Consider the following 13,086-nt stretch of genomic DNA (forward strand, 5'->3'; position numbering starts at 1 on the left):
ACAGAATGGAAAACCTTGGCTATAACAGTGCCGTGTAATCTGAGAGCCTTTCTAACTCTAGCTAAAGAAATTTATAGACTTGTCATATACTTCTTTATATGTATTTAATTCTTTCTATATAGCTCTCCCTAATTAAGGTAAAACTCAAATGTCCATTTTGAAATGGACTAGGTAAGTTTCTTTTTAAATTTGTCACTGTTTTTTCAGCCCTGAATGTTTAGAACTGGGTAAACAGTATCCCACAGAAATGCAGTAGGAGACCTAAGTAGTAGCTGTAACAACATGGTTGTCCATCTGAATCATATGGAGAAAAGGAGCTGCTTGCTGTTATTTTAGATTATTTGCTAAACTGCTGTGGAGAAAAGGGAACAGTGTGAGATGAGCAGGTGAAGGCAGAGGGAGGGGAAACACAGAACGTACATCCTGTAATTCAGAACTAAACTGCAATAATTGCACTCCATTCCATTACTATTCACATATTTTGTACCATTTGAATAGTTTTATGAGAAAACATTTTTATCATCAGTTCCTAACATTAGTTCTTTTTTTTTTTAATTGGAAATTAATCTGGATTAGATACAAAGCCAAATGATACCTTCCTTACACTGTTATTGGCCATAAGGTGATGCTAGCGTGGAGCTGAAGCAATAACTCATTACCACAGTTTGTCGTTCCTAGGAAACCAGAATTCGAGTTGTGGATAAGGACTCCAGAAGGAGAACTAATAACTTCTCTGTTATCAACCCTGTGTCTGGAGAGGCTGTGACGCAACGCTTTGCTACTGACAGTAGGGATGAACTTCACAAGTGGATGGAGGCTTTCTGGCAGCACTTTTATGATCTGAGTAAGTAAGCAGGCAGTGCTGGCAGTGTGCCCTCTGAGTGGGGCGTTATGTAACATCAAAGGGATCTTTGAGCAATTGGAATTGGAATTACCTCATAAGCCTTTGTTTGCAACGATGAGAAGAAAAATGTTCTCTGGGATAATATTGGGTGGTGGTCTAAGCCGTTGGAAGGCAAATATTTGACTAAACCAAAGTCCGTGTGTTCAGTCTGAGTTTTTTTTGCAGGAAACCAGAGGCAGAATGTGCTCATCAATCTCAAAAGGACTTGGTGTCTTTTGGAAGTTTGCTAGATAATTCTTTTTTAAGGACCGCTAAATTCTCACCATTTCTTCCTTCACTGTGGTGGGAGGAGTCCACCTCTGCCTGGGCATCCTACCAGTGATGTGTTGGTTTTGTGAGATTCTGCAAGCATGAAACCTTAGTATGGAAGTGTAGTGGTTTGAACCTTGTTTTCCCCCAGAGGCTAAGAAAAATGGTAACCCCCAAGGGGTGGAAACCCCTGGAAGTTTTGAAGTTTTGTCCAATGGGCGCTCCTGCAGAAATGTAAACATACCACAAGCAAATGGAAGAGAAGAGTTGTAGTTTGGGTAGTAGGAAGAAGTGGCCATGTTGTAGGAGCCACGAGGAGAGGGGCTCTGAGCCCCTCAGGGCTTCTGAGGCCCCCCAGCCCCGGGCTGGGGAGCTGCAGGGACCTGGAACAGCATAAAGCTGGGCTAGGTGCCTGTAGTTGTGAGCTGGGAGATGTTTTCCATCGTGAGTGAGCAGAGACAGAGCAGAAGCAGCGGCAGGGTCCAGAAGTTATGGCTAAAAGCCAACTGATAAGACCTGAACCGAAAGAGCAGCAGGAACAACATGCAGCACCGCAGAGAAGACTCCTGGAAGGAGAGCCGAGGAAAAGAGAGCCCGCAGCAGAGTTACAGAGTTCTGGGGGTAAGAACTGATACCAGAGCCCCCAAAACTCCTTTGAGACGTCCTGGAAAGGAGGAAGATGATGGACTCTTACTTGAAAGAGCCTTGAAGTGCAACATGCACTGCAGAGAAGAGCTGAGAAACTCTGAGCGTCCTGGGAAGCTAAACTGGGATGGAGAGGAGTGTAGAGAGGGTGACCTTGGCTCCCCCCTCGCACTGCTGCCAAGGTGGCAGCCTGAGGCAGGGCACAGAGGCCCTGCAAGGAGCTTGAATCTCCTGGAGATACCAGACCGTCACGAAGCCCCCTGTGCTCGTGATATGACCATGGTGACAGCGACCTTTGTCTGGGGTGAACGCAGCCCACGGAAGACCCCTTTGCCTGCGTCAAGGGGCCGAGAGGAACTTAGATATTTCCCTCATGAGTGAAATATGCATGCATGCATGAGATGAGGAGACCTGCTGCCTTAGAAGAGACTCCTGCTTTGGGACTGGAAGGGATCTGTCCTTCTTTCCCTCCTGGACTTTTATTTGGAGGGGAGAAGAAATCTGATCCATTGTAAATACTATATGTCATAGTAGAGATAGTTGTGATCGTGTGTATAATGTGTTATAGTATTTATTTGTACAGTCATTGTAATATATTCCCTTTCCCCCATTCTGAGTCTGGTTGTGTTTTGTCTGGAAAAAAACCCATCTCACATTGGGTTGAGATGTGGGAGGGGGAATGGAGCTAGGGAATTGGATTTCGGAGCTATCTCAAACCAAGACAGGAAGCCTTAGTGGGAAGTTGTGAGGATGCTGGAATCATCTAGGTTGTGGATTCAGCCAGCTCTTTCAACTAGGCATGTGTCCATGGGATTTCCTTGCTCAGCAGTGTTATGGATGAATTAAATTGCAATTTGTTATAATAGGGATTACTTGATTCTGTTGGTAATTCAAAGGTTTCAGTACCCCTTGTCACACAGGAATATGCTCACCAACCACACTCCAGTCCAGTCATGCAAATACAGGCTGCTTACTTGAACCTGGCAAAAGCTGTACCTGAGCCTTTGTAACAGATTTTAAATTGTTACCCTGATGCTTTGGCAAACCTCTGGAACAACACTGATCTTACATGAGAGAAGAAACTGATTTATTGGTGTGAAACAGTGAAACCTAATTAAAATAGTATAGTGTGTTGCTTGTTTGACACCAAATATTCATTGTAAAAACTACACAGATTCATTTGCCTGTGTCTTTTTCCTCTGCTTTAGTAGTTTGACCCATAGAGTTATTGAAAATAGAGATTGTCAGCTGTTGTGCTGCCATTGACAAGGTAGCGTAGATTCCTGATAGTCATTTTTATCAAGCCAGAAAACAGAACCATGTCAATTAATGAAATACCAGTCTTTAGTCTGAGACAACACCGATAAAATAAGTGAATTGAGATTGTGGAAACTCGGTATTGTAGTTGTAGTTCTAGTTATTTCTAGCTCTGATTTACAATGAGAAAGGGAACTATCAATTAAAAAAACACACCAAGCAAAAACTAGGGCATCCTCTTTAAATTATCTGTAGAGTGGGCTAAAAGAACTACTTCTTATTCATTATAGATAGAATACCCATGGATTTTTTGAGACATTTTCCTTAGATTCAGAAAAAATGGGTCACTTGGCATTTAAATGCCTTTTTTCTTCCCTGGTTCTAAAATTCTCTTAAAATTAATGTGCTCAGAAAACTTGGAATGATTGGTATGAACAAAGTAATTTTACTATGTCTTGTTTTCCTTAAGGTCAAAATCTATTAATAGAAAAAGAGGTTTCCTTGTCTGCTAACGGATAAAAGGCAAGTTATCCTCTATTAAAGACAGAATGTTCCTTTGCCATAACGTTGTTACACAGCTGTACAACATCCAGCTTGCAGGATATTTGATATTGTCCCTCATAACTTCATGAAGCTTCCTGAAACTTAAATTTTTTTTGGTGGTTTTTTTTTTTTTTTTGATGGATTTATACTTTGTTTGGAGTTTTACAGGCAAATTATGACCATTACCCTTCGTAGTGTAACAATAGTGCTGGGATGCTTAAGTTACAGTAACTCATGATCTTTGTGCTAAGAGAATGAGTACAGAAGTGAAAATACAAATGCATCCTGAGCGTTCCTGCTAAACAGAAATAAGTGCTCACTGTTTAGTATTGCTTTGGAGATAGTTTCCTAACACAATCTAATAACTTCCATTTTTTTTACAGGCTGAAGTGTTTAAGTTCCAGTCATTGTTCTCTTTTCTCTCTCAGGCCAATGGAAACATTGTTGTGAGAAACTTATGAAAATTGAGATTATGTCACCACAGAAACCACCTTTGTTCTTGACAAAGGAAGCGACCTCCGTCTACTCTGATATGAGTAAGTGGGATTTGCCTTTTCACGTTGCAGGGTAACAGAAACAACATTGTCTGTGTTCAAATGGCTTCTGGTGTTGCTGTTGAAATACTGAGTTTTTCAAGGACAATTCAGACAATGAAAGAGCACATAATTGCATACCAAGGAGTTCATATTAAATCTGAATTTGTAATAGCACAAATAATGAATACATTTTTATACCTTGAGCTAAAAATTCTGCAATCTGAACTGTAACTAGAGAGCCCTGAACACACTCAAAAAAGCTGTCACTAGAAATAAACATTCATGGCAAGAGTAGTACAAAGCTCAGGAAATGTAAAGGTAAAATAGTCCAGCCTGCAAACCAATTGCATGAAATTAATCTACTGATATTAAAACTATTTAAAGGCTTACCCAGCATAACTTACCTAATTATTTGGTCTTTGATAGTGATACTGAAAAATATGCTAGAAAAACCTAGCTGGAGTGTATTCGAGACTTGTATTTTCGCAGAGCAAAATGGTATGCAGCAGGATTATTTTAATAGTTTCATTACAGAAATAATATTTACAGACTAGAAAAAGTAGGTCACTTTGTTTTAATGGATCCAATGTAGTATTGACTGAGAAACCCTGTACAACTGTAAATGCCTGACTGCTTCCTGCTTGGGATGGGAACTGTGAAGATGCTCAAAATGCTGTGTGGGTCATTGAGTTACTGTGCATTAGAGCACTGAACAGTCAAAAGAGTCTTATCTAAGCTATGAATGCAGGGCAGAAATGCATTAAATGAACTACATGGACGTTTTACAAAGGTACCATGGTAGCATAATTCCACTGATAGACCAGTACATCAGTGAGGAGCAGAACACAAACTCTGCTTCACTCTTAATACCCCATTTTTTTTCCTGCTTGTTTATAGTATTTGTAGTCCCCTGTACTTGGCACTGGTGAGGCCATGCCTCAAATCTTGTGTTCAGTTTTGGCCCCTCACTACAAGAAAGACTTAACAGGGCTGGAGCATGTGCAGAGAAGGGCAACAGGGCTGGGGAAGGGTCTGGAGCACAAGTCTGATGAGGAGCAGCTGAGGGAGCTGAGGGTGTTTAGCCTGGAGAAAAGGAGGCTCGGGAGAGACCTTATTGCTCTCTAGCACTACATGAAAGCAGGTTGTAGCCAAGCGATTCTATAAGTAAAACCCTGTGTTAAAAATGTGTTGAAAATCATTAATGTGTGGCCTGCAACAGAGGTGGTACTACTGCTGTTTGAGGTTGGTATTACTTCAGTATACAGAGAAAACTCAGAAAGAGGAATAAGAAATGGAGCAAGGCAGTCTTAAACCACATAGAGAAAAATGATATATGTAAAGATGTCCCATTTTCAGCAGGCTAGCAGCACAAGAATATTTAGTCATAAACTTTTTCATGAGCCTCCTGTGAAACGAAATTTTCAAAGTACTATACAACAAAATGTGTTTAATATCTAATATGTACAGGTTTCCCAGTACATTATTTTTTCTCCTTTACTTGGAAAGAAATATCAGTGCCCACCCTGTTGCCTAAATGCCAGTTGTCACAGAAACAGTTCCCTCCTGTCACCTCAGTTCTCTCTGTGAAAGCGTATGTCGTCTTTTCCTTTTCATCCATTAATACTCCTAAAAATAGTCCAGACTTCATGGACATAATTAATACAGTTTTGTGTTCTAAGTACTAATAACAAAATAGGTAGCAGTAAAATCATTGGTAGCGCTTTAATCTGAGTTAATTGCTGTCCCTTAAAATTACAGGCATTGATTCTCCAGTGAAACTTGAGGGCTTAGCTGATATCATACAAAGGAAAATTGAAGAGACTGATGGTGAGTTCCTTCTTGGCCAGCAAAAAGAGTCTGCATCTGTCCTATGGGCTTCACTCTTCGATGGATCTCATGAGATGACTGTTCAGAAGAACACGCCTCTGGACCCAAAAGGAGGTACTACAAGTCCTAATGACAGCAGAGGAAAGAAAAGAAGAGCTCCACCTCCACCCTCCCATAAGTCACCATACAGTGCAAAAGCACAGGTGAACACAGAGCAACTGTGCAAAGAAAAATGGGGGAAGCCTGACCACACATCTGCCAGTGGTTCTTCCCTTGAGTCAGTGTTGGCTACAAAAATGCAGCAGCTGCAGACACCTGTTGCTGCTCCTCGCAAAATCGGTCCTTGTAGAAAAAGCAGTTTAGCTGGTCAGGGGAACCCCATTTCTCTGGTTAACAAGAGCAGGTCTGAAACCAAACCAGTACCAACCCCTAGACAGAAAGGCATCACAGAACTGCTAGACCCTAGGTCTTGGTTGCAGCTATAGATGACATAATTAACTTACAGAGTCCCTGGAATTTAAAGTTTCTCAGCCTTCTACTAATACTCTTGGTAAAAATAGATTTTAGCATATAGCTTTTTTGTATTGAGGCTACAGTGTTTTTCTGTTTGCCAGGGCATTACTGGTAGCTGCAGTCTCAGCTGCGCTCATTAGCACTCACATCTAAATAATTGCACTAGAACAGGGGAAGTTCTCTCTATCTGGAATAACGGTGCTATTTAGGAAAACAGTGGTTTGGTACTTTCCTCTTGAAAAACCAGCAGTTTTCAGGGTAACTTCAGTGTTCCCACAGCCCAGGTGTTACCGATGCCTTCTATCAGTCCCACATCTTAGCCCATCCACAGCTCCTGAGACTACTTCAATTGGGAGTTCACACACATTCAGCACAGATCTTGCAAAGCCAATTTTCTTGGGCTCCACACTTGGCTTAACCTAAAATATCCTTATCTCTCCCTCATTGTTTGGGAACCACTGCTTATATGGTAATCTACCATGAAAAGTTACTGTGCCATTCTGAACACTCTGTATGAATTTCTGAGGCAGTTCTATCAATTATTGTGGGATTTCCCAAGTTCTTGCTGGTTCATGTGCTGTCCGAATGGGCCAGAGTTATCTGTCTATGAGCAAGGATATCATCCATCACTGCTGCTTATTTTGGACTAACACTGTTCAAAAGCAGTGCTGTGTATGAGCACTCAGGATTTCATCTCATGGTTGTTTTTCCTGATCAATGTGGCTCTGTAGCACGGCTTCTCCTTTGTGGAGCCCCTCAGCTGCTCCTGGTAGGGAGCTGGTTTGTAAACATGGCAATGTTACTGGTAAACAATCAGGGATTTTCACCACTTGTTCTTTCTGCAATAGCGGGGAATAAATACTTCAGGTGAAAATACTGAACTTTGATATTCTTCCCTCAGACTGTTCACAGTTTTTGTAAGATGTGTGGGTTGTCAGGGTTCCTGTGGCACCTGCAAAACATCTATTGCGTACAGAAAATCTGTGTTCTTCTGGATCCACAGCTTAAGTACCCAACCCTTTTCTTGGCTGATGCATCTATCTGAAATGCTGGAATTCATCCAAGAGCAAAGGTCTGCCTGCAGTTCTCTCTCTAGAGCCTTGGTACTCAGACCTGTCTTGAGAGGATCATATCAGCAGCTGTATACATACAGTTCATTAATTATTATTTTTTTTCCTAAGTGTGGATGGCTTTGGGAGCTTTACCGTTTCTCCAGAAGGTAGTGTGGGCATGGTTGGTTGGTTTGGTTTATCTATTTTTTTGTCTTCTGCTAAGCTCTTGGCTGCACAGCTGTAAAGGTATCTGCTGAATTCCCCCAGTAGTTCATTGGCTATTTGGGATAGGGCTTGAGAGGCAGGTTTCATTTACAAATCCTTCCACGGGATTAAAGCCCTTTGTTTCTAGAATGTACTTGTTCATTCTTCATTTAATCACATTCCATTTTCCCTCCGAAACAACCATAATCATTCTTACAGTAAATCATGCTGTTACTTAAGTGGATGGTTTGCGAATGGTTTATAAATAGGAACAGAAAAACTGAAGAATAACTACATGATTATGTAAATCAGGCAGTCAGCTAAGTGGACTGCACAACTCTGAACAAGAAATAAGAAAAATAAATGGGGGGGGAAGGATATTTTCCAAAATGCAGCTTATTTAGCTTTAAATCTAGTCTTAAACGTTGCTGTGCTCTGAAAGAAAAAAAAACCTTTTCCTTGGTAACCCCATTCCATTTAGTGGTTATATTTAAAAATAAATCTCATAAATATATAAGGCAAGAAGGCACCATAATGAGGATTTATTTTTAAATTCAACAGGCAATTGAATTTCAACGAGCAGTTTCTCTATTAAATTCGGTGGCTTTGTTTTGAACTGAACATACATATTTTAGCAAGGCATTTAATATTAATTTGAAGTCTTCAAGTGATGAGAATTCAGTTATGCCTCCTGTTGCAATAGTTAATTACCCCAGGTACATTTTTCACTTGATTTTCTATTTGCATTTCTAGCTCCACCTTAAGTTATTTTGGTCTTTTTATGCATTTGATTGCTTATATTGATCTCTGTAGTATCAGCTTTTCTAATTGCTTGTGTGTAGCTGTAAATCATGATTATGTCCCTTTTAACCTTTTCTCTGATGAGATGTACTGAATTCCTTAACTTTCTTGTTGCAGTGAATGTTATCCAAGACTAATTAATCTTCATGTTCTTCTCTGTACTTCTCACGTATAGAAATATTTTTAGGGCTGACATCTGAATGAGATGCCACGTGTCAATAGTGATCCATCAGGACTGTATAGAGACACAACGTGATCCTCTTACTCTGATGAATATGTCCCTCTCCTCTTTCTTCAAAAATTGCATTATGCTTTTTTTTGTGGAAGCATTGCCTTGGATGCTGACTTTTATGGCTCAAGGCTTCTTCGGAGTCTTTCTTAAGAATGCGGTACATCATCCTCTTATTATCCTACCTTATATTTTCTTAGAAATACACACTGTATTTTACCAGCATTAAAATACTGCTCATGAAGTGATCCAGATTGCTCTGTATAAGTGACCTGTCCTCGTTCTTTACTACTCCAGCAGTCTGCATGTCCTTTGCAAGTTTATTGCAAGTGATTTTTACAGTTTCTTCCAGATCATTGATTTTTAAAATTGAATGCAAGGCAAGGTTTGTAGAGAGAGGTGGTAAGTTTTTATTACATCAGTGACATGGGTAGGGGGTTGGGGAAAAGGAAGCAGACAGGCCACTGAGTTGCTTTTATCCCAGAGCCTTTAAAAATTGAGTAAGATGGAAAACAGCTATACTTGTTGCTGAATTCCTATTAATACTGTATTTTGAAGTTAGTTTTCTGTCTTCAGCATAACATTCTATATTGATTTGATCTAGTACTGATATTTTTAGGGAAATTACATGTTCACTGGTTTTCAGTAAGTGACTTAGGGTTCTTGTGGGTAACACCTCAGTGCAGGTGTCTTTGCAAGCCAAGGTTACTATATCAGAAAGTGAAATGCAACCTGTTGTTCAAGACCAGTTCTCCATGAAGCTGTGTTTATTTATATTTTATATCTATCCTTAAATTAGACTCATGTGGGCCAGTTCATGATGTTGCTGTGATCACCACTAAACAAACTAGGCCATTAATTACCCTAATCATCCTGCTTCAGAACTATAAAATCCCTATTATGAAGCAACAGTTGACTTCAGGTTTTAGTATTTATTGTTGCTGACTTAGTCTTCCTTTTTTTCCCCCTCTTCTGTATTGCCATTATTGCCTTTGCATTTTCTGTTAAGCAAGGTGGTTTAACTAATAAAACCTGCAGGCTACCAACCAACACTGGTCTTAGCTGTACAGTAAAGTCAGTTTTAGGAAATACATTTGTACTCAGCTTTTGTCTATGCAAGAGAACATAAATATTAGTAATAAAAGCAGAGCACAATTTTAGGAATATAATTAGAAGATACATCTGTGAGGAAAATTGATGGGTTTTGTCTTTTCCATATAGTTTCAAACTGTAGTACTTTATTACTGGTACTGGTCTCTTTTCATTGCATAGACTTCTTCAGAAATTAGAACTATCCCTTTGGGTATTTTCCACAAGTTTTCCTGACCATAGTGAGGATGAATATTCAAAACAGGAATTAAGACCAGTAAAACACCGTAGTGTTTTAGATTTGGGGCTGATTCAGGTCCCAGGCTGTGAGGTTTGAAGGGTGATGGTCATTGAATCCCATCTATTGGCAGCACATGGAGCTAGGGAACTCTTGACTTTTGTCCTTCCAAGGGGAGGTGAGGGGAGTCAAGAGGCAGAATCCGACGGATTAGTGGGAATGGGGGAGACCTCCAGGCTTTAGGCTGCTAGCCCATTACCTGCGAGGTGAATGCCCTTCCCCCCGCCCCAGCACGTGGCCCTGCGACCCCGCAAGGAGCACACAGACCACCGGGGAGGGACGGACGAAAGAGGAAGTTTATTGTGGGGTAGGGGTTTATAAGGCTTTCAGGAGGGTCAAAAGGGGACCAATCACAAGTTCAGGGTCACATAGAAAAAACCATCAGGTGAAGGGTCAACAGCCAATAGAAAGGGGTTAACAAAGGCCAATGGGAAACATCTCAGGACACCTTCCCAGGACACCTTGTGTGGGAGCACAGGGGGTGTTGGGAAGAAGATCAGTGACTCTGCAAAAAGGTAAAAGCCATTTTAAAACCTGTTTAAACCACCTTAAAACCTTCGGTTTCTGTAACATTTGAACTGCTCTCATTTTCTTCACTAATCCATCTCTGACAGGACTTCTTCCATCCTGCATATGGCAAATCCATTGCCACAGCAGAAGGTGCTTGTTCCATAGGGGAAATGGTACTTCTGGGCAGTGAAAGAGAATGTAACCATTACACCATCTTATCAGCTGCACTCAATCATGAGGGTGCTTTGATTGCATGACTCAAAATATCAGGGATCAAAACCCAAAAGTCACTTGATAACGCATGTAAATGATGATGAAATAGGAAATACTTCACAAAGGCGCAGGAGACATTAGCCAGCCTCCTGCTGGGATGAGGCTTGGAGGACAGCAAGAGGCCTGTGGCTTCTCCCAGCCCTTGCATCCTATTCCCCACATTTGTGCAGGCGAGCTGGAGTGCTACTGCCTGACAAGGAATTCCATGGAAAAATGGTATTTGTTCAGAGACCCTGAGCCCGGAATGAATGGCTCAAGAGACTCAGTGTAGCGCAGGGAAAACACTGGTGGCATCTGCTGAACTACACGTGAAGAGGTACTTCTCTGAGGAACATGTCAGGCCTGCTCTGAAAACTGTACCTGCTTGTTCACTGGTGGAACAAGTTAATGCTGCTTAAAAGCAAAATTAAGTAGTTGAATTACTGTCTTGAAGTTGGGCAGAGACAGCAGTCAGCCTGAACTGCTTTTTTAGGAAATACAACTTGAAAGTAATTGCTAGTCCAAACTTGAATATAAATTTCACGGAACATGAACAACTTTTGAAATATTGACTGAACAAAGCCTTAATGTGGTAACTTCTTATATTTAGCTAATGTTTTCAGCTGTTTACTTGGTCTTGGAATGGTAGACGGTACCTTTTTTGATTTTAAAGGCATTAGCTTCAAATGTTTACATTTTTACTAGTATTGTGATTTTTTTTTTTCCTATGCTAATAAAACTAACATTTTATAGAAGTTTGTATATATTTTGAAATGCTGTCCTAGTATTCACAGTTGATATGTAATTAATGCAGATTGCCTTAATAGAAAAATGCAGATTTGGACACTAACGTATTGTGAAATGTTAGAACAGAAATCTTCCTTTTTATTTTTTGCTGCTAGCATATTGTATTTCTTTTAAAATATGCAAGTGAAATTAAAAACATTTCTAGAATGAAAGGATTTTGCTGTAGTTTCCTTCAATCTGTAACTACATCAAACTTTGCTCCGGTGTATAAACCCTGGGTGATGGCTGCTGTAAAATCAAAGAGCTCAGGGGTAGCTACTTTTGCCCTGGGCCTGTTGTTACTGTGCCCCTCTAGGCTTGAACTGGCAACAGCAAACAGTATCAGCCTCAGTTTTCTGAACTGCAGGAAGGGAGGAAAAACCATTTAACTGGCTGAGCAATCAGTGCTGGCTGCCATGCATTTACTCAGCAGATGGATCCCTGTGTGTATAGGTAAAGTCAGAAACGTTACCTGAGAAGCACCTTGTTTCCACAACATTTTAGTTCAGGTGCTATCTTACTTCTCTTATGAACTGTTAGGAAAACACGCCATGAAGCAGATTTACGTCATTTCTGTCTGCTTTGTAAGGTGGCTTTATAAATGAGCCACTGGCACTACCGATCCCATCCATTAATTGTTTTTCCTTTCACAGGTAGCCTTGTGCTGAAGGGGAGCTCCTGTTTCCTCACTGGCTGGAGCTCAGTGTGGCTTTGCTAATTCAAAGCCAACTGTGCCGCAAAAGTTTTATAACTTTTGGCCCAGTTATAAAATAAATGTAGAGGGAATTGCTAGATATTTTAATTTTGGGATATTTGACTGATTTAAGAGTCCATGAAAAAAACAAAGTGGGATTCATAATTGCAAGGCAAGGCAATGCAGATGAATGATTTAATGAAAGTCTTGCTGCAGGTAAAGCTGCTGCAGTTTGCTTTAAGGGATCATGGTAATGTAAGATATGATGATCTTTTCATATAACCATTAGCAAATGGTTAAACTATAATTGTTCCATATATGTATTAAATACTCACAGAATAAAGAGTTTGTGAGACATCAAAATAAATTGCTTTTCATGAGGAAAGAACAATCTTTCATGATTTTATATCAAGCTAGCTTTTTAAATGTTCTTTATGTACCTCCCCAAAGGGAGAAAAATTATAATAACTAGTGAAGTGTCTTTTATTCTGTTAAGGCTTTTCTTCACAGTTCTATAAACTTCTTGCAAAATAGTTACAAAATAATATTATTTATTGTGGATACATTCTCTCATCTGTAGGTTTTTTTTCAGCTCCTGTCCAGTGTCAGAAGGTGACACAGGAATACCTGTAGAAGGAAGTTGTGGAGTTGTTTCATACACAGAGAGCTTCTTCCCAGCCCTTAGTAATTACAGGCT

General features: G+C 40.3%; 1 protein-coding gene across 4 annotated transcripts in view; it reads left to right on the forward strand.

Moving 5' to 3' along the window:
• The window catches only part of RTKN2 (rhotekin 2), a 40,745-nt gene extending 30,463 nt beyond the window's left edge, over positions 1-10,282 (forward strand). For all 4 annotated transcript variants that reach the window (XM_027649496.1, XM_027649498.1, XM_027649497.1 and 1 more), the window contains 3 exons: positions 679-844; positions 4,027-4,134; positions 5,893-10,282. In XM_027649496.1, the coding sequence (XP_027505297.1) occupies positions 679-844; positions 4,027-4,134; positions 5,893-6,446 (828 nt within the window). In that variant the 3' untranslated portion in view covers positions 6,447-10,282. The remainder of the gene's footprint in view (positions 1-678; positions 845-4,026; positions 4,135-5,892) is intronic.
• The last annotated feature ends 2,804 nt before the right edge of the window (positions 10,283-13,086 follow it).

The sequence above is a fragment of the Corapipo altera genome, unplaced genomic scaffold (assembly GCF_003945725.1).
Source record: "Corapipo altera isolate COAL_440 unplaced genomic scaffold, ASM394572v1 53, whole genome shotgun sequence".
NCBI classification, from domain to species: domain Eukaryota; kingdom Metazoa; phylum Chordata; class Aves; order Passeriformes; family Pipridae; genus Corapipo; species Corapipo altera.